Source organism: Oncorhynchus mykiss, chromosome 10, assembly GCF_013265735.2.
Source record: "Oncorhynchus mykiss isolate Arlee chromosome 10, USDA_OmykA_1.1, whole genome shotgun sequence".
NCBI lineage: Eukaryota > Metazoa > Chordata > Actinopteri > Salmoniformes > Salmonidae > Oncorhynchus > Oncorhynchus mykiss.
This window is the reverse complement of record NC_048574.1, coordinates 78,546,441-78,573,889: the sequence shown is the minus strand read 5'-3', so window position 1 is coordinate 78,573,889 and position 27,449 is coordinate 78,546,441. Positions and strand designations below refer to the sequence as shown.

The 27,449-nt window shown below is 44.4% G+C and overlaps 1 protein-coding gene across 2 annotated transcripts; it reads left to right on the top strand.

The window, feature by feature from the left end:
• Positions 1–4,524: 4,524 nt before the first annotated feature.
• Positions 4,525–27,153, top strand: LOC100136185 (Na/K ATPase alpha subunit isoform 1a). Of its 2 annotated transcripts, NM_001124461.1 has the most exon segments (21): positions 4,525–4,566; positions 4,816–4,941; positions 6,941–7,000; positions 8,101–8,304; positions 8,428–8,541; positions 8,635–8,769; positions 8,862–8,979; positions 10,814–11,082; positions 11,232–11,675; positions 14,961–15,153; positions 15,268–15,443; positions 15,537–15,673; positions 15,830–15,980; positions 16,722–16,890; positions 16,989–17,143; positions 17,326–17,449; positions 17,757–17,902; positions 18,812–18,945; positions 19,100–19,201; positions 26,714–26,805; positions 27,014–27,145. In NM_001124461.1, coding segments are annotated over 21 exon segments (3,090 nt in total). In that variant the 5' UTR covers positions 4,525–4,554; the 3' UTR covers positions 27,043–27,145.
• The last annotated feature ends 296 nt before the right edge of the window (positions 27,154–27,449 follow it).

Sequence of the window (27,449 nt, the reverse complement as noted above, 5' to 3'; positions counted from 1 at the left end):
TTTCATTTTCAGCATCGCAAGACAGACATCTCCATAGGACGACATCATTCCTATACATCCGTTCCAGAAGCTCCGTACAACTGTCCTACAAGACAGACATCTCCATAGGACGACATCATTCCTATACATCCGTTCCAGAAGTCTGTCCTACAAGACAGACTTCAACAGATGGCAATATCAGATTTCTCACAGACAAATATCACAAGGTTTATTCACGTTTCTTTCACATACTCAGACAATAACAATGTGTTGTAACACATATAGAGCATGCCCAGGGAGAAGGAGAGCAGGTCAAGATGGAATATGGGCGCCAACGCCTAAAAAACACTACATTCACAATCATTCCTATTTCTCATACTAACTTCAGTAAACCCAACATCACCGCTCCCAAGGCACACTGACCAGCACATCGTAAGGCGATCCCCTGAATGACACAAACAGGAAGGCTTTTATACACAAGGCCACGCCCTTAATGAGCAATCACATACACCTGGCACAGGCAGACCGACACCGATATGTTCAAAATAGGTTGATGGTTCTCCCCCGTTACACGTATTCAAATAGTTTTGATAAGTAGTACTTTTTACAGATCTGTATTCAAACAGTTATAGTTACCCCCAAAAGGAACTATTTATTCCAACAGAAATAGTTACTTTCCAAAAAGCATAGTTCGAACTATCGTTATCCCAGGGCAGGTTAACTGTAACTATCGTTATCCCAGGGCAGGTTAACTGTAACTATCGTTATCCCAGGGCAGGTTAACTGTAACTATCGTTATCCCAGGGCAGGTTAACTGTAACTATCGTTATCCCAGGGCAGGTTAACTGTAACTATCGTTATCCCAGGGCAGGTTAACTGTAACTATCGTTATCCCAGGGCAGGTTAACTGTAACTATCGTTATCCCAGGGCAGGTTAACTGTAACTATCGTTATCCCAGGGCAGGTTAACTGTAACTATCGTTATCCCAGGGCAGGTTAACTGTAACTATCGTTATCCCAGGGCAGGTTAACTGTAACTATCGTTATCCCAGGGCAGGTTAACTGTAACTATCATTATCCCAGGGCAGGTTAACTGTAACTATCGTTATCTCAGGGCAGGCAGGTTAACTGTAACTATCGTTATCCCAGGGCAGGCAGGTTAACTGTAACTATCGTTATCCCAGGGCAGGTTAACTGTAATGTACGTTTTGTTATGCATCGAGCCCCAGTAAGACAAGGTGTGGCCTTTGGCGTCGGCTAATGGGGATCCTGATTAAATAAAAATCAATATGACCTTTTGTCTATATTCCCGGTTCTATGAAAAGGACAAAAACAATGTGTTCCAATAAACATGGATCTGATCTGTTATTGGTCCTTATTTATTCATTCATGCAACAGTGGATCCCCTCACTAAGGGAACATAGACATGATCCCACAACCACAAACAGACGAGAGGTTTACTAAACAGCCACCCACGGCCTTCCACTCTGTCTACCAAAACACAACCTCTCTTCTTGCGTGTTTCAAGGGTACGCACTTCAAGAATCAATAGGTACATATGCAAATGGCAGTAGAAACTGCAGATTTCCCCTTTGTCAGCTTTTCATGACATCACTCTGTATTCAGCTTCAAAGGAGCAGGTTTTGGTTCTATTCAACCAGTGAGTGACAAATACTGCAGAGAGAAAACCATGTTCTCCGTTCATTCATTGTCCTCATCCTTTACTGGTTGGGTTATTGTTAACATCTTTGTTTTCAGTGGGAGTTCTGTAAACTCACGAATACCTTTAGTTCTGTATTTTATCATGGAGTCAAACTGAGACCAAGGTTTATTTTACAGATGAGTCCTAAATGACAGAAATCAACATTTAAATACAAAATGCAAGCAGAAAGACAAACACGGTCATTCAAAACATCACATTCATCAGTAATAAGGTCCTCAATCAGCTTTCTGAATTGCCCTAGAGGCAACAAAACATCACATTCATCAGTAATAAGGTCCTCAATCAGCTTTCTGAATTGACCTAGAGGCACCAAAACATCACATTCATCAGTAATAAGGTCCTCAATCAGCTTTCTGAATTGACCTAGAGGCACCAAAACATCACATTCATCAGTAATAAGGTCCTCAATCAGCTTTCTGAATTGCCCTAGAGGCAACAAAACATCACATTCATCAGTAATAAGGTCCTCAATCAGCTTTCTGAATGGCCCCAGAGGCAACAAAACATCACATTCATCAGTAATAAGGTCCTCAATCAGCTTTCTGAATGGCCCTAGAGGCACCAAAACATCACATTCATCAGTAATAAGGTCCTCAATCAGCTTTCTGAATTGCCCTAGAGGCACCAAAACATCACATTCATCAGTAATAAGGTCCTCAATCAGCTTTCTGAATTGACCTAGAGGCACCAAAACATCACATTCATCAGTAATAAGGTCCTCAATCAGTTTTCTGAATTGACCTAGAGGCACCAAAACATCACATTCATCAGTAATAATGTCCTCAATCAGCTTTCTGAATGGCCCTAGAGGCACCAAAACATCACATTCATCAGTAATAAGGTCCTCAATCAGCTTTCTGAATTGACCTAGAGGCACCAAAACATCACATTCATCAGTAATAAGGTCCTCAATCAGCTTTCTGAATTGACCTAGAGGCAACAAAACATCACATTCATCAGTAATAAGGTCCTCAATCAGCTTTCTGAATTGACCTAGAGGCACCAAAACATCACATTCATCAGTAATAATGTCCTCAATCAGCTTTCTGAATGGCCCTAGAGGCACCAAAACATCACATTCATCAGTAATAAGGTCCTCAATCAGCTTTCTGAATTGACCTAGAGGCACCAAAACATCACATTCATCAGTAATAAGGTCCTCAATCAGCTTTCTGAATGGCCCCAGAGGCACCAAAACATCACATTCATCAGTAATAAGGTCCTCAATCAGCTTTCTGAATTGACCTAGAGGCAACAAAACATCACATTCATCAGTAATAAGGTCCTCAATCAGCTTTCTGAATTGACCTAGAGGCAACAAAACATCACATTCATCAGTAATAAGGTCCTCAATCAGCTTTCTGAATTGCCCCAGAGGCAACAAAACATCACATTCATCAGTAATAAGGTCCTCAATCAGCTTTCTGAATGGCCCTAGAGGCACCAAAACATCACATTCATCAGTAATAAGGTCCTCAATCAGCTTTCTGAATTGACCTAGAGGCAACAAAACATCACATTCATCAGTAATAAGGTCCTCAATCAGCTTTCTGAATGGCCCTAGAGGCACCAAAACATCACATTCATCAGTAATAATGTCCTCAATCAGCTTTCTGAATTGCCCTAGAGGCAACAAAACATCACATTCATCAGTAATAAGGTCCTCAATCAGCTTTCTGAATTGACCTAGAGGCACCAAAACATCACATTCATCAGTAATAAGGTCCTCAATCAGCTTTCTGAATGGCCCTAGAGGCACCAAAACATCACATTCATCAGTAATAAGGTCCTCAATCAGCTTTCTGAATGGCCCCAGAGGCAACAAAACATCACATTCATCAGTAATAAGGTCCTCAATCAGCTTTCTGAATTGACCTAGAGGCAACAAAACATCACATTCATCAGTAATAAGGTCCTCAATCAGCTTTCTGAATTGCCCCAGAGGCAACAAAACATCACATTCATCAGTAATAAGGTCCTCAATCAGCTTTCTGAATTGACCTAGAGGCAACAAAACATCACATTCATCAGTAATAAGGTCCTCAATCAGCTTTCTGAATTGACCTAGAGGCACCAAAACATCACATTCATCAGTAATAAGGTCCTCAATCAGCTTTCTGAATTGCCCTAGAGGCAACAAAACATCACATTCATCAGTAATAAGGTCCTCAATCAGCTTTCTGAATTTCCCCAGAGGCACCAAAACATCACATTCATCAGTAATAAGGTCCTCAATCAGCTTTCTGAATTGCCCCAGAGGCAACAAAACATCACATTTAAGAACATTATGAAGATTTTTCAGATTGTTACTCAAATATCTACTTGTGGTAGGTGCTAAAGTGACCCATAGTTGAATTACTGGTTGGGTTATTTTTAACCCATTTGTTTATTGTGAGTACTTTCAACTTCCAACTACCTACATACACATGGTATTGTAGGTACTATAGTGGCAAATGGTTGGGTCACTGGTTGTGTTATTTTGAACCCATTTGTTTATTGTGAGTACCATCAACTTCCGACAGGGATGCTTTCTTTATGGGGGCTCATGGTCAAAATGACCTAGCTGTACAGGTGAAGATTGGCACAGATCCAACTCCTTCTCCACAACCCCTCCCATCCTCGGTCCCTTCTCCACACATCTGATTCATTCCTCCTGTGCACCTCCCCTTGGCCAGGTAAACCATATAAATATTCAATCCTCAGTTAGCTACCCAGGGAGCTCTTGGTTGCCTCGAGACGTGGAGAAAGAGGGAGAGAGGCAGGTGTAGACGTGCAACAGGTGGAGTTTCTCAGGATAAGTAGGAAATAAATGATCTTCACAAAACCACTGGGATTGAGACAGCGGTGCAAGAATGGGGCTTGTAGTAAGTCTGCATTGCACTTTGGATTATCAGGATTTTAATAGACTTATTGTGTGTTTACTTTCATCTTAACTAAAAATATGTTATTTTACAGTTCATACTTGCAAAAAAAAAAATCTCTATATTTCATGTTAATTGCTGCTTCTTAAGGGGATTTTATACATTTCTAAATGGAATTTCTAGACCGTATTAACAAAGAGGCACATTGATAGTTTACAGCTTCTCATCATTAACGTGTGTTTCGACATACAGAAGGGGAAAGATGATTATAAACTGGCGGCGACCTCCGAGGACGATGGAAAGAAGAAGAGTGAAAAGCAGGTGAAGAAAGCCAAGGAGAAGATGGATAAGGATGACCTGAAAAAGGAAGTTGACCTGGTGAGGAAAACTGATTATTTATTTATTCATTTATTCATCTAATTTAGATGACACGGACAGTGCACATGAATCCATATGCAATTTGTTTAAAATATATACAATGACAAAGCTTCAAAATGTTTGTGTTTTCTATAAGAAAAGACAAAGGTGCATAGAACACTGTAACGAAAAAACTGTTTTTTCCCACATGAAAAAAGACAACAGTTGACTGTAGAATACTACAGTTCTAACTATAGAATTCTACATTAAACTGTAGAATACTATACTGTACACTGTAGTATCCCTCGATCATGTGTAGTACTTACTGTAGAATGTTGTAGTATACTGTAGAATGCTATAGAAAATATGACAGTATTATTGTTTGTTTTTTTAACACTGTAGAAAATACTACAGTAATGTTCACAAAAACACAACAGTCCACAAAAACACTACACTTATTTTACTTTATTAACAACAACAGTATTTAATATGCATATACTCTGCCAATTCCATTCCCCAATATTGCATTGTGAGCCACCCATAAGTGAGAAATGATCCGTTCAGACTTCAATCCTACTACCTACAAGTTATGGAAAATGCTTTCTTTCAGTATTTTTTCAGTAGGTTTCCTGAAGGAAAGTGTGTCAAAGATAATGAAACCAAAAAAACTATAGTAAATAATATAGTAATGCAGTAATGTTATACGGTAATTTGGGCGGGGAAAGAATTGCTGTATTTCAAATGGTACTGTAATTCCATCCCACAGAATTCAGTACCATAAAAAAGAATGTTGGAGCTCCTAAAAGGTTTTGACCACTAGTGGGAGCCTGGTATTGTTGTTTCTGGCTCATTACCATACTTTGAGGCTTGCCTTGTAAGAGGCTGTATTAGTTGCATCTGTTATCGAGAACGCTGTACCGATTTAGCTGGTGTGTGGTAGTAGCATCCCAACCATTTCAGATGGATAGGGAACATACTGAAGTGGCAGTAAGTCTTAAACCTTTACTGGTTGAGCATTTTGCCATGTCATTTTGCCCTGTAGTCGCTGACCGTTTGGAAACCTTTGTTAAGGCCTCTAGAAGTGCTAATGATATGAAACACAAAATATGAATTGATATGCTGTAATGTGTAAGCACTACCTAACAGCTAACCTGCTTGTACCAATCCCATGTCGTGTAAAACACCCTTCTCCCCTCAATTCATTTCATTCATTCCAATTACAGTCAGTAGTATTCACTGTTTTTCACACATTTCCAACTTTAACTGTATATATAACTGTAAAACAACACATTTCACTGAACCTGTCCAGTGTGTGACAATAAAATATGTTTTATTTTTAACCGTATAATAGAGTAAATTCTATGATATTTTACTGTCATTACACAGTAATTGCTTTGATACTTTATCCATATTAGAGTAGGCAATATTAAATACAGTAACTTACCACTAGCTGCCTGTGAGTTACTGTAAAATTCACGGCAACCCCTTTACAGTGTAAGCCTATTCATCTCTGTGGGCCAGAAAAGGTGCAGCACACAACCTACCAAGCCTGTATAAAGATTTGCATTTGGGCACTCATTTGCATTTTCATTTACTTACTATCACTCTGCAGTGAGTCTTGGGGGCAGTTCTAAAACCCCAATAAATATCCTGTGTTTAAACTTGAGAGAAACAGTAGACTTTCGTTGGAAACTGCTTTCAAACATGTAGCAAAATAGGAAAACGGATACGTGCACTGTGCAGTACTTATTCAGGGCAGAAGGTAATATTCAGTAATGGATTCAGTCACGAATCAGCGCGATTCCATCCATCATACAGAAACCAATGACTCTTCTATGGTTTAGAGTCAAATCTATGCTGCATGACCTTGTCATACATAGAATCAGTTCAAACTATTGGAGAAATGTGTTTCATCACTAAATGTTCTGTTTACCTCTACCAATGTGGAAAGATTAAAGAACAACAAGCTCTCTCTCTCTCTCTCTCTCTCTCTCTCTCTCTCTCTCTCTCTCTGATTTAGGATGACCACAAGTTGACCTTGGATGAGCTTAACAGGAAATACGGCACAGACTTAGCCAGGGTGAGTGAATATCTATGTGTGTTCATGTTTGTTCATGTGTGTTCATGTGTGCCTCGGTTTGTAACATTGACAACCAGTTGGATCAGTAGCTCCTACGGATGAAAGCTGACTGTAATTTGCGTTGGTAGAACTTCCTCTGCCTTCAAGATGGCATCACTATCTAACACCGAATCGTAACATATGAAACATATCTATATCTTCCTAAAGTTTACACAGAGTTTGGAGTAAAATATCTATTTTCAGATTGTGTGACAACCCTTTGCTTATTTTGTGCCTTGCTCTTTCCTCCTTCCCTCCCTCCTCCTTTCCCTTCTCTTTCCTCCTCCCCTCCCTCCTCCTTTCCCTTCTCTTTCCTCCTTCCCTCCCTCCTCCTTTCCATTCTCTTTCCTCCTTCCCTCCCTCCTCCTTTCCCTTCTCTTTCCTCCTTCCCTCCCTCCTCCTTTCCCTTCTCTTTCCTCCTTCCCTCCCTCCTCCTTTCCCTTCTCTTTCCTCCTTCCTTCCCTCCCTCCTCCTTTCCCTTCTCTTTCCTCTTTCCCTCCCTCCTCCTTTCCCTTCTCTTTCCTCCTTCCCTCCCTCCTCCTTTCCCTTCTCTTTCCTCCTTCCCTCCCTCCTCCTTTCCCTTCTCTTTCCTCCTTCCCTCCCTCCTCCTTTCCCTTCTCTTTCCTCCTTCCTTCCCTCCTCCTTTCCCTTCTCTTTCCTCCTTCCCTCCCTCCTCCTTTCCCTTCTCTTTCCTCCTTCCCCCTTTCCCTTCTCTTTCCTCCTTCCTTCCCTCACTCCTCCTTTCCCTTCTCTTTCCTCCTTCCCTCCCTCCTCCTTTCCCTTCTCTTTCCTCCTTCCCCCTTTCCCTTCTCTTTCCTCCTTCCCTCCCTCCTCCTTTCCCTTCTCTTTCCTCCTTCCTTCCCTCCCTCCTCCTTTCCCTTCTCTTTCCTCCTTCCCTCCCTCCTCCTTTCCCTTCTCTTTCCTCCTTCCTTCCCTCCCTCCTCCTTTCCCTTCTCTTTCTTCCTTCCCTCCCTCCTCCTTTCCCTTCTCTTTCCTCCTTACCTCCCTCCTCCTTTCCCCTTCACTTTACATTTTCCCTCTCTCCTTCTTCCCCCACCTAGGGTCTATCCTCGGTTCGGGCTAAGGAGATCCTTCTTCGCGATGGCCCAAACACCCTGACTCCTCCCCGCACTACCCCTGAGTGGGTGAAGTTCTGCAAGCAGCTCTTTGGCGGGTTCTGCATGCTGCTGTGGATCGGAGCTGTGCTCTGCTTCATAGCCCACATTATCCAGGTCACCTCAGAGGAAGAGCCGACCAATGCTAATGTGAGAATCATACAATCGTAGAATTCAGAGATCATTTGAGATGAAACCTCCAGTGCCTGAAAGGCTTTTCCTACTTAATGATAAAGCAATAGTCTCATAATCATTCTGCCTCTTCTTTAACAGTTGTACCTGGGCCTTGTGCTCGCTGTTGTCGTCATTATCACCGGTTGTTTCTCCTACTACCAAGAAGCCAAGAGCTCAAAGATCATGGACTCCTTCAAAAACCTGGTCCCGCAGGTTAGACTTCTGCCTTTTCAAACTCCTCTGAGAAGAACTCTATCATATAGTTAGTTACGTGTACGGATGTTAATCTTGTCATCTTCCTTGTAGCAAGCCCTGGTTGTCCGTGACGGTGAGAAGAAGAACATCAACACTGAAGAAGTGGTGGTTGGCGATATAGTGGAGGTGAAAGGCGGAGATAGGATACCAGCTGATTTGCGTATCGTCTCTGCCAGCGGCTGCAAGGTGGATACTTAAAAAAACATGAAGTCATGTGTCAGACGCGTAAATGTAATTCATTCGTTGTTGTATTGACACAATTATATTTCCCCACTCAGGTGGACAACTCCTCCCTCACTGGTGAATCTGAGCCCCAAACTCGTAGTCCCGATTTTAGCAATGACAACCCCCTGGAAACCAGGAACATTGCCTTCTTCTCTACCAACTGTGTTGAAGGTAAGTACCTTCTGTAACTATCTGCAATTATTGAATAGTTCAAATTTCTTGTATATATTCGTTATTTTCAGAGGGGATTCAGACCGGAGTTAAAAGCGCGTGTATTGAACTTTATTCATTTTGTATGCAGTTTATTTGTTTCTATTCTGTTTGTATTCTGCCATTGAATTTAAGCACGTGGGAAACGCCAGAAATGGAGGTTTGTCGGAGGTGTGTCTGACCTTGATTTAATACCCAAATAATTCCATCACCATTAATAAGGTCGAGCAAACATGCCGGTTACAAGTGGAAAAGCATCTACTTTATTTTTCTCCGATAGAAGTAACAGCATTCTCCATGCACTGTCATTTATAAATTGACAAGAGCTAATTGATAAGAGCTAGGTAAATGAGTAATCCCCACAGTGAAGTATGAAACATGTGCCGTTATGCAGATTTTTTTATTGTATGGCCTTATAACTTGCAGGGATTAAATTTGGAGACACACGCCAAATGGGATGACAAGGTAAAGAGTTGCGCCAAATGTAACCTTTGTGCCCTTTAGGATGTTTTAAACATATGCTCCAACGTTTCTTGTTTTTTTATTATATCGGTTGGTGACTGTACATAATAACTACGTATATTTAGTGTTCGTTCCCTTCTCTACATTCGTATCATTCCATCACATCGTTTGATTTAGGCTACCTTGCTCTCGTTCATCAATAAACGCTGTCACGTCTTCGTGTCTGTGGCTGAGGGTCAAGTAATAGTGTATACTATTTCATGAAGGCCCAATACAAATTGTAGTAAAAATAAATCGGGGGCTTATAGGCCTGTTAAATCATTCTGGAGCTGTAACCGATACATGGATCTTGACGCACAGCGCAACACTTTGCACAGTTCCATGATCAGTGCGGGAAATTAGGGTATGTTTACTATGTCCTACTATTTTATACTATTCTCCATATTATAATTATACAACTATTATAGGTTAGACTATTTTCAACGTTACCATTGATTAACTGAATGTGGCAACTTTCAAAATGAATCAAAACACCTTTATTTGTGCATAAAGGCTTTATTTTTCCATGAAGTAGGATTCATGATTATTCCCTAAACACATATTTAAAGAGATTACTTTAGATAAATTAACAGAAAAACGAATTAAACAAAAACTCCCTGATTGAATTGGTAGGCCACCAAGTGGATGTGTTTTCTGAGGTTTAATTACATGTATTCAGTGCTCGCAAGGAAACCTTGTTAAGCGCCTCCATAAAGTAAGTCTGAATACCAACTACTGAGAAGTGGGTAGGAAAGGGAGAAATAGGAAAAGTGTTAAATTGTCTGAATTGCCTCTTTGTGATTCTAAACTAGGAATCACTTTTTTTTTAAGCAGATGGTCAGGGAGCCAGAACAAACATCATAATTTCAAACCTTGCTTACAGTTGTATATGATCACAGTGTCTCTCTATTATGTGTGGGAATACTTGTGAACATATTTCCCAAATTAAAATCACCTGGAGCTGATTTCCTGATTTCCTGATCCCCCCCCCCCCCAAAAAAAAAAAAAAAAAAAATTATATTTGTTATATATATATATATATATATATATATATATATATATATATATTTATTTTTATATTATATATATATATATTTATTTTATTTATTTATATATATTATAATGTTTTTTTATATATTATTTTAACAATTTTGTTATATGTATATATATTCTAAAAACTGCTCAGAAATCATGGGAAGGCTAAATAAAACCACCCACGTTCCAAATTTGGCGCACGGGCCGCCAGTTGGAGAACCCTGTTCTAAACCATATATTCAATTGTTGACCCTTCCAGGAACTGCCAGAGGTATCGTCATCAACACTGGTGACCACACTATCATGGGTCGTATCGCCGCGTTGGCCATGAGTCTGGAAAGTGGGCAGACGCCTCTCGGAATTGAAATTGATCACTTCATTGAAATCATCACCGGTGTGTCCGTCTTCTTCGGTGTGACTTTCTTAATCCTCTCCGTCATTCTGGGCTATGGATGGCTGCCATCCATCATCTTTCTCATTGGAATCATCGTCGCTAATGTGCCAGAGGGTCTCCTGGCTACTGTAACTGTGAGTGCCGATGAAAAGTCATGTTTAACAAAAACTTAATGAAAAAAATGTATACAACATTTGACAAAATATATTTTTTGTTACAACAACAAAACATATTTTGTCTAATTTTCTATTATTTAACCCTCTGCTATGGATTTCCATCTTAGGTGTGTCTTACTCTGACTGCCAAGCGTATGGCCAAGAAGAACTGCCTGGTGAAGAATCTGGAAGCTGTGGAGACCTTGGGGTCCACCTCCACAATCTGCTCCGACAAGACTGGCACCCTGACCCAGAACAGAATGACTGTGGCTCACATGTGGTTCGACAACCAGATCCATGACGCTGACACCACAGAGAACCAGAGTGGTACCTCTTTCGACAAAAGCTCTGCCACCTGGGCTGCCCTGGCTAGAGTCGCTGGCCTGTGCAACCGAGCCGTCTTCCTGGCCGAACAGAACAACGTACCTATCCTCAAGAGAGATGTGAGCGGTGATGCCTCAGAGACTGCCCTGCTGAAGTGTATCGAGCTGTGCTGTGGGTCTGTCAAAGACATGAGAGAAAAGTACAGCAAAGTCGTTGAGATCCCCTTCAACTCCACCAACAAATACCAGGTAACCACGTGGTCAATCAAATTTAATCAAGCTTTATTTACACAGCACATTACATGGAAAAAAAACAATGGGAAAAAAAACAATGGAAGTAAAAACTGAAATATTTACTACATATTTACTACTGAGATCTAAAATATGGTGTGATGGACTTAAAATCATGGATGGCTTTTCTCAATCAGCTTGTAACTGCTACTGGGTATCTATATCCAGTCAGCTTGTAACTGCTACTGGGTATCTACATCCAGTCAGCTTGTAACTGCTACTGGGTATCTATATCCAGTCAGCTTGTAACTGCTACTGGGTATCTACATCCAGTCAGCTTGTAACTGCTACTGGGTATCTATATCCAGTCAGCTTGTAACTGCTACTGGGTATCTATATCCAGTCAGCTTGTAACTGCTACTGGGTATCTATATCCAGTCAGCTTGTAACTGCTACTGGGTATCTATATCCAGTAGGCTTGTAACTGCTACTGGGTATCTACATCCAGTCAGCTTGTAACTGCTACTGGGTATCTACATTCAGTCAGCTTGTTACTGCTACTGGGTATCTATATCCAGTCAGCTTGTAACTGCTACTGGGTATCTATATCCAGTCAGCTTGTAACTGCTACTGGGTATCTATATCCAGTCAGCTTGTAACTGCTACTGGGTATCTACATCCAGTCAGCTTGTAACTGCTACTGGGTATCTATATCCAGTCAGCTTGTAACTGCTACTGGATCTCTACATCCAGTCAGCTTGTAACTGCTACTGGGTATCTACATCCAGTCAGCTTGTAACTGCTACTGGGTATCTACATCCAGTCAGCTTGTAACTGCTACTGGGTATCTATATCCAGTCAGCTTGTAACTGCTACTGGATATCTACATCCATTCAGCTTGTAACTGCTACTGGGTATCTACATCCAGTCAGCTTGTAACTGCTACTGGGTATCTACATCCAGTCAGCTTGTAACTGCTACTGGGTATCTATATCCAGTCAGCTTGTAACTGCTACTGGATATCTACATCCATTCAGCTTGTAACTGCTACTGGGTATCTACATCCAGTCAGCTTGTAACTGCTACTGGGTATCTACATCCAGTCAGCTTGTAACTGCTACTGGGTATCTATATCCAGTCAGCTTGTAACTGCTACTGGGTATCTACATCCAGTCAGCTTGTTACTGCTACTGGGTATCTACATCCAGTCAGCTTGTTACTACTACTGGGTATCTATATCCAGTCAGCTTGTTACTGCTACTGGGTATCTATATCCAGTCAGCTTGTTACTGCTACTGGGTATCTATATCCAGTCAGCTTGTAACTGCTACTGGGTATCTATATCCAGTCAGCTTGTAACTGCTACTGGGTATCTATATCCAGTCAGCTTGTTACTGCTACTGGGTATCTATATCCAGTCAGCTTGTAACTGCTACTGGGTATCTATATCCAGTCAGCTTGTAACTGCTACTGGGTATCTATATCCAGTCAGCTTGTAACTGCTACTGGGTATCTATATCCAGTCAGCTTGTAACTGCTACTGGGTATCTATATCCAGTCAGCTTGTAACTGCTACTGGGTATCTATATCCAGTAGGCTTGTAACTGCTACTGGGTATCTATATCCAGTAGGCTTGTAACTGCTACTGGGTATCTATATCCAGTCAGCTTGTAACTGCTACTGGGTATCTATATCCAGTCAGCTTGTAACTGCTACTGGGTATCTATATCCAGTAGGCTTGTAACTGCTACTGGGTATCTATATCCAGTCAGCTTGTTACTGCTACTGGGTATCTATATCCAGTCAGCTTGTAACTGCTACTGGGTATCTACATCCAGTCAGCTTGTAACTGCTACTGGGTATCTATATCCAGTCAGCTTGTAACTGCTACTGGGTATCTACATCCAGTCAGCTTGTTACTACTACTGGGTATCTATATCCAGTCAGCTTGTAACTGCTACTGGGTATCTATATCCAGTCAGCTTGTAACTGCTACTGGGTATCTATATCCAGTCAGCTTGTAACTGCTACTGGGTATCTATATCCAGTCAGCTTGTAACTGCTACTGGGTATCTATATCCAGTCAGCTTGTAACTGCTACTGGGTATCTATATCCAGTCAGCTTGTTACTGCTACTGGGTATCTATATCCAGTCAGCTTGTAACTGCTACTGGGTATCTACATCCAGTCAGCTTGTAACTGCTACTGGGTATCTATATCCAGTCAGCTTGTAACTGCTACTGGGTATCTATATCCAGTCAGCTTGTTACTGCTACTGGGTATCTATATCCAGTCAGCTTGTAACTGCTACTGGGTATCTATCTCCAGTCAGCTTGTAACTGCTACTGGGTATCTACATCCAGTCAGCTTGTAACTGCTACTGGGTATCTATATCCAGTCAGCTTGTAACTGCTACTGGGTATCTACATCCAGTCAGCTTGTAACTGCTACTGGGTATCTACATCCAGTCAGCTTGTAACTGCTACTGGGTATCTACATCCATTCAGCTTGTTACTGCTACTGGGTATCTACATCCAGTCAGCTTGTAACTGCTACTGGGTATCTACATCCAGTCAGCTTGTAACTGCTACTGGGTATCTACATCCAGTCAGCTTGTAACTGCTACTGGGTATCTACATCCAGTCAGCTTGTAACTGCTACTGGATATCTACATCCAGTCAGCTTGTAACTGCTACTGGATATCTACATCCAGTCAGCTTGTAACTGCTACTGGGTATCTATATCCAGTCAGCTTGTAACTGCTACTGGGTATCTATATCCAGTCAGCTTGTAACTGCTACTGGGTATCTACATCCAGTCAGCTTGTAACTGCTACTGGGTATCTACATCCAGTCAGTTTGTAACTACTACTGGGTATCTACATCCAGTCAGCTTGTAACTGCTACTGGGTATCTATATCCAGTCAGCTTGTAACTGCTACTGGGTATCTATATCCAGTCAGCTTGTAACTGCTACTGGGTATCTATATCCAGTCAGCTTGTAACTGCTACTGGGTATCTACATCCAGTCAGCTTGTAACTGCTACTGGGTATCTACATCCAGTCAGCTTGTAACTGCTACTGGGTATCTATATCCAGTCAGCTTGTAACTGCTACTGGATATCTACATCCAGTCAGCTTGTAACTGCTACTGGGTATCTATATCCAGTCAGCTTGTAACTGCTACTGGGTATCTATATCCAATAAGTAGCCGTAACTTTACTTTACCAGGCTCACTGGTACCCTTCTGAGTTATTTAAAATAAAGTCAGCCCTCTTCATGGTGTCATCTCATCTTCCACTAGCTCTCCATTCATGAGAACAACATGGCCGGCGAGTCCAATCATCTGCTGGTGATGAAGGGAGCCCCTGAGAGGATCCTGGACAGCTGCTCGACCATCTTGCTCCAAGGCAAAGAACATCCTCTGGATGACGAGATAAAGGAATCATTTCAGAAAGCCTACGAAGCGCTAGGAGGACTGGGAGAGAGAGTGCTGGGTAAGAGGGCACACCAATATGGAGACATATTCATTCAAAGGTTTGGGAGCTAATATACAGTCTTGAACATGCAGAATTTGTTCTAGGTTGTTTCTGCCTCTGCGTCCTTTCCAGGTTTCTGCCATTTCCAGCTCCCTGATGACCAGTTTCCAGAAGGCTTTGACTTTGACTGTGAAGATGTGAACTTTCCCACTGAGAATCTGTGCTTCGTTGGCCTCATGTCCATGATTGACCCTCCCCGTGCTGCTGTGCCTGACGCTGTGGGAAAGTGCAGGTGTGCTGGAATCAAGGTATGGCAATATCATAGTAAACTCAAGACTCTTCGGCCATCACACATAGCAGCCACTGTGAACAGGCCACTCAACTTCCCGTCCTACCCTTAGGTTATCATGGTCACTGGGGATCATCCCATCACTGCGAAGGCCATTGCCAAGGGTGTGGGCATCATCTCTGAGGGCAACGAGACTGTTGAGGAAATTGCTGCTCGTCTGAAAATCCCAGTTTCTGAGGTCAACCCAAGGTATGTTGCAGTTTGTTCGGGAACATTTCAGTGTATGTCATCACACTGTCTACACTTAAAGAGGAGTGACAGAAACCTATATTTAGCCGTTTTGTGAAAAATACAAGCCAGTTATATTTAGCTTATATTTTAGCTTTCTGTCTTTGTGCCATGCAGAGATGCCAAGGCCTGTGTTGTCCACGGTGGAGAGCTGAAGGACATGACCCCCGAAGAGTTGGATGACATCCTGAAGCATCACACTGAGATTGTGTTTGCCAGAACTTCTCCTCAGCAGAAGCTGATTATTGTGGAGGGTTGCCAGCGTCAGGTACTATTGAGTTAATGAATCCATGCTTATGAGTCAGTCAGGATCATTGTATCTTTCATTGCTAAGATCTTTAACCTCTACAGGATTGGTGGGTTCCCCATGGGATGGTTGAGCTAACATAGGCTAACGCGATTAGCATGAGGTTGTAAGTAACAAGAACATTTCCAAGGACATAGACATATCTGATTTTGGAAGAAAGCTTACATTTTTGTTAATCTAACTACACTGTCCAATTTACAGTAGCTATTACAATGAAATAATACCATGCTGTTGTTTGAGGATAGCGCACAGTTATGAACTTGAAAGTTATTATTAAACTATTATTACGCACATTTGGGCAGTCTTATACAACATTTTAAACCAAAATACAATGGTTCATTTGATCAGTCTAAAACTTTGCACATACAATGCTGCCATCTAGTGGTCAAAATCTAAATTGTGACTGGGCTAGAATAATACATTATGGCCTTTCTCTTTCAAAGATGATGGTACAGAAAAAATACAAAAAATGCATGTTTTTTTCTTTGTATTATCTTTTACCAGATCTAATGTGTTATATTCTCCTGCATTCATTTAAAATTTCCACAAACTTCAAAGTGTTTCCTTTCAAATTGTATCAAGAATATGCATATCCTTGCTTCCGGTCCTGAGCTACAGGCAGTTAGATTTGGGTATGTCATTTTAGGAGAAAATTGAAAAAAGGGTCCGATCCTACTAAACACCTCTCTTACTTATCCACAGGGGGCCATTGTGGCTGTGACAGGGGATGGTGTGAACGATTCCCCTGCTCTGAGGAAGGCTGACATCGGTGTTGCTATGGGTATCGCTGGATCTGACGTCTCCAAGCAGGCTGCAGACATGATCCTCCTGGATGACAACTTTGCCTCCATCGTGACTGGTGTTGAAGAGGGTATGAGGAGCTCTGCACAGATGATTATCAATCTGCTGTGTCTTTCCATCCTTCTGTCATCACCCTGACTATCCCGTCCATCCTCTATTTCCCCCCAGGCCGTCTGATCTTTGACAACTTGAAGAAGTCCATCACCTACACCCTGTCCAGTAAAATTCCAGAGATGACCCCCTTCCTCTTCTTGCTCCTCGCCAACATTCCACTGGCCCTAGGGACCGTCACCATCCTCTGCATCGACCTGGGAACTGACATGGTGGGTCTTTCAGATGTGGATATTCCTCCTTAGTGAACAATCTGATCATGTGATCTGGTGCATCACCACAAACAATGTCCGTGGTCATTTCAGAGGTTGTTCAGAAGATATTCTCACAAACATCGAAGTGACCAACGATATGTTTCTAATTCGGGTGATCTTTTCCCATTGTTACCTTCAAGATCCCCGCTATCTCCCTGGCCTATGAACAAGCTGAGAACGACATCATGAAGAGACAGCCACGGAACCCCAAAACAGACCGACTGGTGAACGAGAGACTCATTAGTGTGGCCTATGGTCAATTTGGTAGGGCTTCTGTTTTGCCTTTTACAATCTGATCAATGTGTCTTCACTGACAAAATACTTGGTCACACTTTATTAGGATAGTCCATCTGTATTATCAACAAAACATCATACTATCAACAGACTAACAGTTGATTAGCAACTGCTTACCATGGTTAGGGTAAGGTAAAGTTATGGTTAGGGCTAGGGTTAGTAGATAGTTATTTGAAATGTTACTGATGTTAGTCTGTAGATAGTCCATCTGTGGATGCTCTACAGACTATACAAATAAAGTGTTACCAAATGCTCTCCTCCTTTTTCCTCTTCACAGGAGTGATGCTGGCCGCAGCCGGCTTCTTCACATACTTTGTAATCATGGCTGAGAACGGGTTCTATCCCATGGACTTGCTAGGAATCCGTTTGGACTGGGAAAACCAGTATATCAACGACTTGGAGGACAGCTACGGCCAGCAGTGGGTGAGTACTGCTACTGAGTACTGCTATCTTACTAACGGATTCATAGAAATAGAATGAATAGAAATGGCATCTCCATTCAAGTCAATGATGGCATAATGGATGGGCTGGCATCAGTTTACCAGTCAAATTGCCAGGTTTATAGCTCCTAGCCTGTTCTATTACATTTATATGAAGGGATTAGCATTAGCCTTGTTTTGAGTACCTTCTTGTGTGATGAGTTCTCCATTTGAACTTTTTCAGTCTCTCCCATTTTTTAGATTTTGTTCATTCCAGTAAGTTTATTCCATCAGGACATTCAAGAAAACTAAATAAATCAATAAATGTGATATAGTATTAAAAAAAGTTTGGAAGTCATGGCTGGGATTATGGATCAGGGTTGTTGCACAGCTTGCATTTTAGATAGTCAGTGGACGAACAGTCACTGCCAGAGAGACAGGTCTGTAGCCTCGGCCCTGCACCACACAACCCCCAACGTCCTCTCCGTGCTTTGGGCTTCGTAGACAGCTTGCTACTATTCTTCCATTTGTGCACTTGTGGATTCCACTGCTGTCGCTTGCTCATATTCTCACCACACATTTAGTAACATTGTAATAAACACGTTCCTCCTTCTCCCCTCTGTTTCCCTATCTACCCACATCTCTTCCCCTCTCTCTCCCCCTCTTGCTCTCTCTCTCTCCCCCTCTCTCTCTCTCACTCCCCCCTCTCTCTCTCTCTCTCCCCCCCTCTCTCTCTCACTCCCCCCTCTCTCTCTCTCTCTTCCCCTCTCTTTCCCCCTCTTGCTCTCTCTCTCTTCCCCTCTTGCTCTCTCTCTCTCCCCCTCTTGCTCTCTCTCTCTCCCCCTCTTGCTCTCTCTCTCTCCCCCTCTCTCTCTCTCACTCCCCCCTCTCTCTCTCTCCCCTTATCCTTCAGACATATGAGAGCAGAAAGATAATTGAGTTCAGCTGCCACACAGCGTACTTCGCCGCTGTTGTGATTGCACAGTGGGCCGTATTGATCGTCTGTAAGACCAGGAAGAACTCCTTCTTTCAGCAGGGACTAATGAAGTAAGTACACACATCGATCTCCGTGGTCTGGGTCCTAAGACACACACACACACACACACACGTTCATACAGCCCTGCGACTCACTTCAAAAATCAATATCCACCCTTTTGGTTTTAAATCCATCAAAATTAATTTGTTTTTCCTCCCACCTCAGGAACCGTGTTCTCATCTTCGGACTTTGTTCAGAATCCGCCCTGGCTCTCTTCCTGTCCTACTGCCCTGGAATGGACATTGCCATCAGAATGTACCCACTCAAGTGAGCAATAGACCCTTCAGATTATATTATGCTCTTCTGCATACCAACTTGGAACAAAGATCACCCTCTGTTTTAAAAGATGAGGTGGAAAATGGGTGGATATTATAAAGGGCGGAAACTACTGCGGTCTCACAGGATCAGTTAGGGCTCACTAGCTAGCTCCAGTGTAATGGGGTTTACTACCCAACCTAGAGAGAAAGTACCGCTCCAGTGTAATGGGGTTTACTGCCCAACCTAGAGAGAAAATACAGCTCCAGTGTAATGGGGTTTACTGCCCAACCTAGAGAGTAAATACAGCTCCAGTGTAATGGGTTTACTACCCAACCTAGAGAGTAAATACAGCTCCAGTGTAATGGGGTTTACTGCCCAACCTAGAGAGAAAATACAGCTCCAGTGTAATGGGGTTTACTACCCAAACAAGAGAGAAAGTACAGCTCCAGTGTAATGGGGTTTACTGGCCAACCTAGAGAGAAAGTACAGCTCCAGTGTAATGGGGTTTACTGCCCAACCTAGAGAGTAAATACAGCTCCAGTGTAATGGGGTTTACTACCCAACCTAGAGAGAAAGTACAGCTCCAGTGTAATGGGGTTTACTGCCCAACCTAGAGAGTAAATACAGCTCCAGTGTAATGGGGTTTACTACCCAACCAAGAGAGTAAATACAGCTCCAGTGTAATGGGGTTTACTACCCAACCAAGAGAGTAAATACAGCTCCAGTGTAATGGGGTTTACTGGCCAACCTAGAGAGAAAATACAGCTCCAGTGTAATGGGGTTTACTACCCAACCTAGAGAGTAAATACAGCTCCAGTGTAATGGGGTTTACTGGCCAACCTAGAGAGAAAATACAGCTCCAGTGTAATGGGGTTTACTACCCAACCAAGAGAGAAAATGCAGCTCCAGTGTAATGGGGTTTACTACCCAACCTAGAGAGAAAGTACAGCCCCAGTGTAATGGGGTTTACTGGCCAACCTAGAGAGAAAATACAGCTCCAGTGTAATGGGGTTTACTACCCAACCTAGAGAGAAAGTACAGCTCCAGTGTAATGGGGTTTACTGCCCAACCTAGAGAGAAAATACAGCTCCAGTGTAATGGGGTTTACTACCCAACCAAGAGAGTAAATACAGCTCCAGTGTAATGGGGTTTACTGGCCAACCTAGAGAGAAAATACAGCTCCAGTGTAATGGGGTTTACTACCCAAACAAGAGAGAAAGTACAGCTCCAGTGTAATGGGGTTTACTACCCAACCTAGAGAGTAAATACAGCTCCAGTGTAATGGGTTTACTACCCAACCTAGAGAGTAAATACAGCTCCAGTGTAATGGGGTTTACTGCCCAACCTAGAGAGTAAATACAGCTCCAGTGTAATGGGGTTTACTACCCAACCTAGAGAGTAAATACAGCTCCAGTGTAATGGGGTTTACTACCCAACCTAGAGAGAAAATACAGCTCCAGTGTAATGGGTTTACTACCCAACCTAGAGAGAAAATACAGCTCCAGTGTAATGGGGTTTACTACCCAACCTAGAGAGTAAATACAGCTCCAGTGTAATGGGGTTTACTACCCAACCTAGAGAGAAAATACAGCTCCAGTGTAATGGGTTTACTACCCAACCTAGAGAGAAAATACAGCTCCAGTGTAATGGGGTTTACTACCCAACCTAGAGAGTAAATACAGCTCCAGTGTAATGGGGTTTACTACCCAACCAAGAGAGTAAATACAGCTCCAGTGTAATGGGGTTTACTGCCCAACCTAGAGAGAAAATATAGCTCCAGTGTAATGGGGTTTACTGGCCAACCTAGAGAGAAAATGCAGCTCCTGTTATGGTGCGTGAATGAGGACCCAAAAGCGAATTAACAAACAGAGTACTTTAATGACGAACATACGTGGGCTCAGATGGACAGGTAGATTCCGACAGGACAGGACAAGGTTGCAGCACACACGATGATAGTCTGGTTCAGGCATGAGACACATAAACAAACAAACAAGAATCCGACAAGGACAGGAGCAGAAACAGAGACAGATATAGGGACCTAATCAGAGGGAAAAAAGGGAACAGGTGGGGAACGGGGTGAATGGGTAATTAGGAGGAGACAAGGCACAGCTGGGGAAAAGAGGGGGAGAAAAGGTAACATAACAACGACCAGCAGAGGGAGACAGGGTGAAGGGAAAGGACAGAGACAAGACAACATGACAGTACCCCCCCACTCACCGAGCGCCTCCTGGCGCACTCGAGGAGGAAGCCTGGCGGCAACGGAGGAAATCATCGATCAGCGCACGGTCCAGCACGTCCCGAGAGGGAACCCAACTCCTCTCCTCCGGACCGTACCCCTCCCAATCAACAAGGTACTGGTGACCACGGCCCCGAGGACGCATGTCCAAAATCCTGCGGACCCTGTAGATGGGTGCGCCCTCGACAAGGATGGGGGGGGGGGGGGGGAAGACGAGCGGGGGCGCGAAGAACGGGCTTGACACAGGAGACATGGAAGACCGGGTGGACGCGACGAAGATATCGCGGCAGAAGAAGTCGCACTGCGACAGGGTTAATGATTTGAGAGATACGGAATGGACCAATGAACCGCGGGGTCAACTTGCGAGAAGCCGTCTTAAGGGGAAGGTTCTGAGTGGAGAGCCAAACTCTCTGACCGCGACAATATCTAGGGCTCTTCGTTCTACGCTTATTAGCAGCTCTCACAGTCTGCGCCCTATAACGGCAAAGTGCAGACCTGACCCTCTTCCAGGTGCGCTCGCAACGTTGGACAAAAGCCTGAGCGGAGGGGACGCTGGACTCGGCGAACTGAGATGAGAACAACGGAGGCTGGTACCCGAGGCTACTCTGAAAAGGAGATAGCCCGGTCGCAGACGAAGGAAGCGAGTTGTGGGCGTATTCTGCCCAGGGGAGCTGTTCTGACCAAGACGCAGGGTTGCGAAAAGAAAGACTGCGTAAGATGCGACCAATAGTCTGATTGGCCCGTTCTGCTTGACCGTTAGACTGGGGGTGAAAGCCGGAAGAGAGACTGACGGAAGCCCCAATCAAACGGCAAAACTCCCTCCAAAATTGAGACGTGAATTGCGGACCTCTGTCCGAAACGACGTCTGACGGAAGGCCATGAATTCTGAAAACATTCTCGATGATGATTTGTGCCGTCTCTTTAGCAGAAGGAAGCTTAGCAAGGGGAATGAAATGAGCCGCCTTAGAGAACCTATCGACAACCGTAAGAATAACAGTCTTCCCCGCTGACGAAGGCAGTCCGGTGACAAAATCTAAGGCGATGTGAGACCACGGTCGAGAGGGAATAGGAAGCGGCCTGAGACGGCCGGCAGGAGGAGAGTTACCGGACTTAGTCTGCGCGCAGACCGAACAAGCAGCCACGAAACGACGCGTGTCATGCTCCCGGGTGGGCCACCAGAAACGCTGGCGAATGGAAGCAAGCGTACCCCGAACGCCAGGGTGACCGGCTAACTTGGCAGAGTGAGCCCACTGAAGAACGGCCAGACGAGTAGGAACGGGAACGAAAAGAAGGTTCCTAGGACAAGCGCGCGGCGACGGAGTTTGAGTGAGTGCTTGCTTTACCTGCCTCTCAATTCCCCAGACAGTCAACCCGACAACACGCCCCTCAGGGAGAATCCCCTCGGGGTCAGTGGAGGCTACTGAAGAACTGAAGAGACGAGACAAAGCATCAGGCTTGGTGTTCTTAGAGCCCGGACGATAAGAAATCACGAACTCGAAACGAGCGAAAAACAGCGCCCAACGCGCCTGACGCGCATTAAGTCGTTTGGCAGAACGGATGTACTCAAGGTTCCTATGGTCAGTCCAAACGACAAAAGGAACGGTCGCCCCCTCCAACCACTGTCGCCATTCGCCTAGGGCTAACCGGATGGCGAGCAGTTCGCGGTTACCCACATCATAGTTACGTTCCGACGGCGACAGGCGATGAGAAAAATACGCGCATGGGTGGACCTTGTCGTCAGAGAGGGAGCGCTGAGAAAGGATGGCTCCCACTCCCACCTCTGACGCGTCAACCTCGACAACGAACTGTCTAGAGACGTCAGGTGTAACAAGGATAGGAGCGGATGTAAAACGATTCTTGAGGAGATCAAAAGCTCCCTGGGCGGAAACGGACCACTTAAAGCACGTCTTGACAGAAGTAAGGGCTGTGAGAGGAGCTGCCACCTGACCGAAATTACGGATGAAACGACGATAGAAGTTCGCGAAGCCGAGAAAGCGCTGCAGCTCGACGCGTGACTTAGGGACGGGCCAATCAATGACAGCTTGGACCTTAGCGGGATCCATCTTAATGCCTTCAGCGGAAATAACAGAACCGAGAAATGTGACGGAGGAGGCATGAAAAGTGCACTTCTCAGCCTTCACGAAAAGACAATTCTCTAAAAGGCGCTGGAGGACACGTCGAACGTGCTGAACATGAATCTGGAGTGACGGTGAAAAAATCAGGATATCGTCAAGGTAAACGAAAACAAAGATGTTCAGCATGTCTCTCAGGACATCATTGACTAATGCCTGAAAGACAGCTGGAGCGTTAGCGAGGCCGAAAGGAAGAACCCGGTATTCAAAGTGCCCTAACGGAGTGTTAAACGCCGTCTTCCACTCGTCCCCCTCCCTGATGCGCACGAGATGGTAAGCGTTACGAAGGTCCAACTTAGTGAAAAACCTGGCTCCCTGCAGGATCTCGAAGGCTGAAGACATAAGAGGAAGCGGATAACGATTCTTCACTGTTATGTCATTCAGCCCTCGATAATCTATGCAGGGGCGCAGAGACCCGTCCTTCTTCTTGACAAAAAAAAACCCCGCTCCGGCGGGAGAGGAGGAGGGGACTATGGTACCGGCGTCAAGAGCTACAGACAAATAATCTTCGAGAGCCTTACGTTCGGGAGCCGACAGAGAGTATAGTCTACCCCGGGGGGGGGTGGTTCCCGGAAGGAGATCAATACTACAATCATACGACCGGTGTGGAGGAAGAGAGGTGGCCCTGGACCGACTGAACACCGTGCGCAGATCGTGATATTCCTCCGGCACCCCTGTCAAATCACCAGGCTCCTCCTGTGAAGAAGAGACAGAGGAAACAGGAGGGATAGCAGACATTAAACATTTCACATGACAAGAGACGTTCCAGGAGAGGATAGAATTACTAGACCAATTAATGGAAGGATTATGACAAACTAGCCAGGGATGGCCCAAAACAACAGGTGTAAAAGGTGAACGAAAAATTAAAAAAGAAATGGTTTCACTATGATTACCAGAAACAGTGAGGGTTAAAGGTAGCGTCTCACGCTGAATCCTGGGGAGAGGACTACCATCCAGGGCGAACAAGGCCGTGGGCTCCTTTAACTGTCTGAGAGGAATGTCATGTTCCCGAGCCCAGGTCTCGTCCATAAAACAGCCCTCCGCCCCAGAGTCTATTAAGGCACTGCAGGAAGCTGACGAACCGGTCCAGCGTAGATGGACCGACAAGGTAGTGCAGGATCTTGAAGGAGAGACAGGAGTAGTAGCGCTCACCAGTAGCCCTCCGCTTACTGACGAGCTCTGGCCTTTTACTGGACATGAAGTGGCAAAATGACCAGCGGAACCGCAATAGAGACAGAGGCGGTTGGTGATTCTCCGTTCCCTCTCCTTAGTCGAGATGCGGATACCTCCCAGCTGCATGGGCTCAGCACCCGAGCCGGCAGAGGAAGATGGTAGTGATGCGGAGAGGGAGGCGACGGAGAGCGCGAGCTCCTTTCCACGAGCTCGGTGACGAAGATCAACCCGTCGCTCAATGCGAATAGCGAGTTCAATCAAGGAATCCACGCTGGAAGGAACCTCCCGGGAGAGAATCTCATCCTTTACCTCTGCGCGGAAACCCTCCAGAAGACGAGCGAGCAAGGCCGGCTCGTTCCAGCCACTGGAGACAGCAAGAGTGCGAAACTCAATAGAGTAGTCTGTTATGGATCGATTGCCTTGACATAGGGAAGACAGGGCCCTGGAAGCCTCCTCCCCAAAAACAGATCGATCAAAAACCCGTATCATCTCCTCCTTAAAGTCTTGATACTGGTTAATACACTCAGCCCTTGCCTCCCAGATTGCCGTGCCCCACTCACGAGCCCGTCCAATAAGGAGAGATATGACGTAGGCGACACGAGCAGTGCTCCTGGAGTAAGTGTTGGGCTGGAGAGAAAACACAATATCACACTGGGTGAGGAACGAGCGGCATTCAGTGGGCTCCCCAGAGTAACACGGCGGGTTATTGATTCTGGGCTCCGGAGATTCGAAAGCCCTGGAAGTGGCCGGTGGATCGAGGCGGAGATGGTGAACCTGTTCTGTGAGGTTGGAGACTTGGGTGGCCAGGGTCTCAACGGCATGTCGAGCAGCAGACAATTCCTGCTTGTGTCTGCCTAGCATCGCTCCCTGGATCTCGACGGCTGAGTGGAGAGGATCCGAAGTCGCTGGGTCCATTCTTGGTCGGATTCTTCTGTTATGGTGCGTGAATGAGGACCCAAAAGCGAATTAACAAACAGAGTACTTTAATGACGAACATACGTGGGCTCAGATGGACAGGTAGATTCCGACAGGACAGGACAAGGTTGCAGCACACACGATGATAGTCTGGTTCAGGCATGAGACACATAAACAAACAAACAAGAATCCGACAAGGACAGGAGCAGAAACAGAGACAGATATAGGGACCTAATCAGAGGGAAAAAAGGGAACAGGTGGGGAACGGGGTGAATGGGTAATTAGGAGGAGACAAGGCACAGCTGGGGAAAAGAGGGGGAGAAAAGGTAACATAACAACGACCAGCAGAGGGAGACAGGGTGAAGGGAAAGGACAGAGACAAGACAACATGACAGCTCCAGTGTAATGGGGTTTACTACCCAACCTAGAGAGAAAATGCAGCTCCAGTGTAATGGGGTTTACTGCCCAACCAAGAGAGTAAATGCAGCTCCAGTGTAATGGGGTTCACTGCCCAACCAAGAGAGTAAATACAGCTCCAGTGTAATGGGGTTTACTGCCCAACCTAGAGAGTAAATACAGCTCCAGTGTAATGGGGTTTACTACCCAACCTAGAGAGTAAATACAGCTCCAGTGTAATGGGGTTTACTACCCAACCTAGAGAGTAAATACAGCTCCAGTGTAATGGGATTTACTACCCAACCAAGAGAGAAAGTACAGCTCCAGTGTAATGGGGTTTACTGCCCAACCTAGAGAGAAAATGCAGCTCCAGTGTAATGGGGTTTACTACCCAACCTAGAGAGTAAATACAGCTCCAGTGTAATGGGGTTTACTACCCAACCAAGAGAGAAAACGCAGCTCCAGTGTAATGGGGTTTACTACCCAACCAAGAGAGTAAATACAGCTCCAGTGTAATGGGGTTTACTACCCAACCTAGAGAAAAAACGCAGCTCCCAGATTTACGCTCAATTTATTCTCTTTTTTATTTTCCTTCCCTCTTTCCACTTGTCTTTCACTCACTTTAACCTCAAAAATGTTTATTTTCTATTTCCTTGTCTTTTTCCTCAGGCCTTTCTGGTGGGTATGTGCCTTTCCCTACACCCTGCTCATCTTCATCTATGATGAGGTTAGAAAATACATCATGCGACGGAACTCAGGAGGTACGTGCTCAGGGTCTACAGACGACAACAAGTTTTTAAGTTAACGCCGACAATTGGCCGTCACTGTCAATTATTGTACAAGAACGTGACAATGACATGTAAGATTGGGAGTGCGGTATTTTATCATTTGTCTCGTGGAGATTTGCAGTGTGGCAAGATGAACTCAAACTAATTTGTTTCTTCTCTCGGGAATTGTCTCTTCTTTCAGGTTGGGTGTACCAAGAGACATACTATTGAGACGAAGAGGCCGTCCCAGGATCACTCAATGTCACTCTGCTGCAGTATTGCCTTGTAATGCAATCGTTCATTTTTACAATGATATTAAACCCATTTGCCTTTGATAGACAATTCTCAGACCTTTCTTGATAGTCTGTTCCTGTAGCTCCTTAAGAGTCTCGGTTGCACTTTACTATTCATCTTTATGGAGTCAGATTGCGTCGTCTTATTACGGGGCATCATCAAACACGAAAGAGGAGCGTCGCACATCCAACACCAGATCACCCTAAAAAAGCGTTGGGTCCTGTAGCTTTATCCAACACGGATCGATCTGAAATGAGCAGCAAAGACAACAGGTCACAATGTCAACAGTAGCCTATCCCTGGGAAATGCGTTTAGGTCTACCTGTACTTGTAAATGAAGTCCAT

What these genes read in the sequence shown, in the direction of transcription:
- LOC100136185 (XM_036989318.1), top strand. Translation starts at nt 10,858, where the DNA reads ATGGGTCGTATCGCCGCGTTGGCCATGAGTCTGGAAAGTGGGCAGACG. An exon ending in CGTGACTGGTGTTGAAGAGG is followed by an intron (nt 16,891 to 16,988) that starts GTATGAGGAGCT and finishes ATTTCCCCCCAG; the next exon opens with GCCGTCTGATCTTTGACAAC. An exon ending in CATGCGACGGAACTCAGGAG is followed by an intron (nt 26,806 to 27,013) that starts GTACGTGCTCAG and finishes CTCTTCTTTCAG; the next exon opens with GTTGGGTGTACCAAGAGACA.